Below are 1,408 nucleotides of genomic sequence, written 5' to 3' on the forward strand. Positions count from 1 at the left end.
CCGTATTCTACAGTACGGCCCGCTATACAGCGCGCTAAATTTAAAATTTCGACAAAACATCATCTAGCGAGTTTTTCATGTCATTTCTGTTGCATAAACTTGTACTGAAAACTGTTTGAATCTTGCAAGCAACTATTTCAAACTTAACAGCCAAGAAGATTTAGTTTTTGGGATTTTGGCACGGCATTCTTTGTGGCAGTTGAACCTTCCGCTTCACTTTCACTAGTTTCCTTGCCCGCGCGCCGGTTAACCTCAGAGATATAATAAATATCTTACTAACCTCGTTTTCTCGGTCCGTACTGTAAGTTACGGATCCTCGTTTTTTCCCGTTGATTTATGGCCCAAGCGCGAATGGGCCATAAATCAACGGGAAAAAACTCGGTCAGTAACTTACAGTACGAACCTCGAACTCGGTTAGTAAGAGGTATTTATCAGTATCTTAAAAAGTGGGATTTTAGCAGTCTTAAATATTTTTAATATATCTAAAACCTGGATTTTTAAAGACTCTTAAAAAGGTGGCTCTTTCAGGTGTCTTAAATACCCTGCCTGTTAAGGGTCCTTAAAAAGCTGGCTTATAATTTTAAGTCTTACAACCACCGGTCATCAGTGATACGTACGCTATACAAATTAACTGCATTACATAAGGGTGTTTTTTCGTATTTGTCATTACTGTTCTTATATAGCACTCTTTTCCCAGCTACTGATAATGATCCAAAGGATCTTAAGCTGGCTCCTTACAAGTCTTAAATAGCAGGTCTTTCAAGTAATCTTACTTGAAAAGCTGACATTTTAAGCAGCCCCTACCCTTCAACGAGTCTTTTTGAAGCGGGCTTTTTAACGGACTATATAAGAGGTCCAAAAGCTGATTCTTTAAGGAGCCCTAAAAAGCTGACTTATCATTTTAAGTCTTACAACCAGCGATCATCAGCGATACGTACGCTATATAAATGAACTGCAATACATAAGGGTGTTATTTGTCATTACTGTTCTTATATAGCACTCTTTTCCCAGCTACTGATAATGATCCCAGAAACGTACAGGAGCAAGGATGGCACAGTCGGTTAGTGCGCGGCCTTGGTGCAAGAGGTCCTGAGTTCGATTCCCGGATCTCGCATCCTTGCTTCGACTTCTTTCCTTTCCGTGTAGCTACGTAGCTTTAAATACCCGTAAAACGGAGCACTGATGGAGAGGGGGGAGTAAAATGAGCGCACCGTCTACCTCACGTTTGTCAATTGAATTACTGTTACGAGTTATCGACGTTAAATATGGTTGCTTTACTTTACTTGACTTTACAGCTTTCAGAGTTTTAACAATGAAATTGGGTTGCTTGTAAAAACGTACCATATGTTATTCACTCCATAGTATGACAAAGACCAATTACGCAGCCAATATTCCTTTGAGGACAACT

General features: G+C 39.8%; 1 protein-coding gene across 1 annotated transcript in view; it reads left to right on the top strand.

Moving 5' to 3' along the window:
- Positions 1–1,020: 1,020 nt before the first annotated feature.
- Positions 1,021–1,408, top strand: part of LOC137972077 (52 kDa repressor of the inhibitor of the protein kinase-like) — a 2,531-nt gene continuing 2,143 nt past the window's right edge. Inside the window, exon 1 of the mRNA XM_068818895.1 lies at positions 1,021–1,060. Within this exon, the coding sequence (XP_068674996.1) occupies positions 1,021–1,060 (40 nt within the window). The remainder of the gene's footprint in view (positions 1,061–1,408) is intronic.

The sequence above is a fragment of the Montipora foliosa genome, chromosome 1 (genome assembly GCF_036669935.1).
Source record: "Montipora foliosa isolate CH-2021 chromosome 1, ASM3666993v2, whole genome shotgun sequence".
Lineage (NCBI taxonomy): Eukaryota > Metazoa > Cnidaria > Anthozoa > Scleractinia > Acroporidae > Montipora > Montipora foliosa.